Source organism: Talpa occidentalis, unplaced genomic scaffold (genome assembly GCF_014898055.3).
Source record: "Talpa occidentalis isolate TD23 unplaced genomic scaffold, MPIMG_talOcc4v2.1 talOcc4.3, whole genome shotgun sequence".
Lineage (NCBI taxonomy): Eukaryota > Metazoa > Chordata > Mammalia > Eulipotyphla > Talpidae > Talpa > Talpa occidentalis.
Genome location: NW_023603184.1, coordinates 35,255,156 through 35,258,203, shown reverse-complemented (window position 1 = coordinate 35,258,203; position 3,048 = coordinate 35,255,156). Strand labels below are relative to the sequence as shown.

Here is a 3,048-nt window from a genome sequence, read left to right as displayed (position 1 = left end):
TGAAGCTGTGCAGTACTTTTATGTATAAGAGTTAATGATGGCCTGACTTGTATTTTAAAATGGTCGCTCTGGCTGTGGTATTTTGATCTAAGTTATGGGAAACAAGAGCTGAAGCAAGGAAATCCCTCCTTTGCCTTAGAGACTTATCATTCCAACAATCCAGAATGGAGACAAAATGGCTTAGATGTGGGTACGTCCGATGGGGTGAAATGGTGGGATTCTAAAGCTGATAGGATTTGCTGATGGATGAGGTGTTGGTTTTGAGAGAAAGAGGGAAACAAGGAAGGCTTTGAGGTTTTTGACTTGAAAGTATGTAATTGACATTAACTGGGATAGGGAAGCCACAGAGAATTACACTATATTCCCTAGTTGAATGAGGAAATTAACACGTTTGTAGGCTCTGACCCATGATGATCCAATTTCCAAATACATATTTCTTTTTTTTAAAAGATTTTTTAAAAAAGATTTATTTTTATTCATACAAGAACCGGGGTACAGGCCAGATGTGCGGGAGGGTGAGAGGATTCACCAGAGACAGAGCAGGGAACACAATAGGCAGACTGATGAAATACACTGCTGAGGGAAGCAGTGGGCAAGACAGGAGAGGTCTGCTCACCATGTGGGTTGCTCCAAGGCCGACGGGGCTCGAACCGGCACTGCAGAGGCTGCAGACAGCTTCACAGTGCTATGCTCAACCGCCTGCACCACCAGGGAGGCCCCAAATACATAGTTCTATTATTATCCTATCCTTCTACATCCCGTGGTCTGTATGTAGCTTTCTAGTTCCAGCTAGAAAGATAAATTTCTTTTTCTCCTGTGCTACCAAAATATCTATGTACTGTTACATTGATTTTATAATATATTTTTGCTTTTTCTACTAGGGCTTACTGAGTAATGATAACAAGATTGATTTATGTTACCGTCCCACTTTCTAGTACTATGCTGAGTATAAAATAACTTTCAATAAATATTTTTGAATGCCTGAAGGAAAATGTTAAATCATGATGGTTACTTAAAATGTTTTTTAACAGTTACTTTAAAATTTTGTATTTATTTATTTTTCCAAAGTCAACGCACCATCTCTAAGTACTTATATTTCCCATTGTTCACGAATCTTAAAGTGAGTGTTGATTTTTCCATCTCCTCTGGGATTTTATCAGGAGCAGACAACTAGAGTCAATGCTTGTCCCATCAAGACACATAACCACAGGTCTGGGCAGCGTAGTGAGAGATTATGCATCTATACCCTTCCAGTCTCTATCAGAAAACCATGGACTGCAAAGGAGAACTCAGTGAATAAATATAGAGAATAAATTAGGGTTGTATATTTTATCTCTTAGTCTCTGCCTCCTCATGGTGACTGTGAAGATTCTTGATTGAGGAACGCACAGCAAGGACACAATCACTTTCTTCTGTCACCCACCACTCCTTAGTAATTTCCAAATCCCTTGTTTTATCTCCTTGGTTCTTACCCCATAGACAATGGGATTGAAAGCTGCAGGAATCACATGGTGTAGGACATTTAGTAAGACAGGGATTTCAGGAGGAACTTTTTGCTTGGCCATATGGGTAAAAATTAAAACCAGCAGGATGGTACTAAAAAAAAGGATGAGAATGAAGTGAGAGCCGCACGTGCTCAGCGCTTTGGCTGCTGCCCCTTTCGCCTTGAGTCTGAGAACAGCTCGGAGGATGAAAGTATAGGAGAGGAAGATGAGAACAAGATCGGAACCCAGGAGCGTCCAGGCCACAATTAAATGGTAGATTTTGTTAAGGGTAATGTTATCACAGGAGAGTTTGGACACAGGGAGGTTGGCACAGATACAGTTCTCAATCATATTTTTTCCACAATAATGGAGCCGGGCAGAGAGGATAGGAACAGGGGCAGTGAGAATTGTGTTCCGGGCCAGGATGAAGACGACAGCCTTTGCCACAAACCGGTCAGTGATGATGGATGGGTAGCGCAGAGGCTTGCAGATGGCCACGTAGCGGTCATAGGCCATGACCAGGAAGGTGCAGGACTCCATGCCCAGGAAGCAATTCATGATGAACATCTGGAGGAAGCAGGCAGAGTGGCTTATGGGCCTGAGATCAAACCAGAAGATGGCCAGGACCTTGGGGATGACAGTGAGGCAGAGCACAATATCCAGCAGAGAGAGGAGGCTGAGAAGATAGTAGAGGGGCTCATGCAGAGAGGCCTCCAGCCAGATGGTGATCAGGAGGGTGGCGTTGGCCCCCATGGCCAGGAGGAATAGGATGCTGAGGGGCAGGGACAGCCAGCGCTGCCAAATGGGGGACCTAACAAAACAATTCAGGAGGAACTCAGGGGCTTCAACAGACAGGGAGATGTTGCTATAAAGCAGCATTGACAGAGGCTTCAGCGCGGCAGATGTCCCTAAGCAGCTGAAGAAGAGAGAGAGAGTTAATTCTACCATAAACTCTGATGACTAGGTACACAACTTATAAGATCCAAGAGGATAAGTAGGCAACCCACCTCATCCACCCCTCATCTCTTTTGCCTGGCACATTTTTGACACAGACTAATGGATAACTATCTGTTGATACATAAAATAAAGTCTCCCATCTTTGTACGTTCGTCTGTTTCAATTTATGTTTTCTCTTGTGTGAATGTGTCTTCAATTTGTTTTCTTGGTTTATAATGAATGAATCTAATTATTTAAGCATCAAGTGTTATTTAAATGAAATGTTAAATCATAACCTGAGAAAACGTTTCAGTTTAAACTTTAAAATGTACATCAAAAATTCTCAAAACTAAATGACACCCAGTATCAGATTTTTGATGGAGTGAGTGATGAGCGTATCTAGGTAATTAAATCTTCTAATGAAAATGAATACAGGGGGCCTCCCCGGTGGCAAAGTGGGTTGTGTGCAGCGCTGAGAAGCTGTCTGCAGCCTCTGCAGTGTGGGTTCCATTCCCGGCCAGTCGGGGATATTCCCACATGGCATGGCAGACCTCTCTGTCTCCCTGCTGTTCCCCTCATCAGTGTATTTCAGTCAGTCTGCCTGTTCTGTTGCCCACTCTGTCTCTGG

The 3,048-nt window shown here is 43.3% G+C and overlaps 1 protein-coding gene across 1 annotated transcript; it reads right to left on the bottom strand.

Annotated features, from left to right (window-relative positions):
• Positions 1-1,415: 1,415 nt before the first annotated feature.
• Positions 1,416-2,363, bottom strand: LOC119254972 (olfactory receptor 56A3-like). Its single transcript, XM_037521996.1, has one exon. It carries the CDS (start codon positions 2,361-2,363, stop codon positions 1,416-1,418), a length of 948 nt encoding a protein of 315 aa, XP_037377893.1.
• Positions 2,364-3,048: the final 685 nt, after the last annotated feature.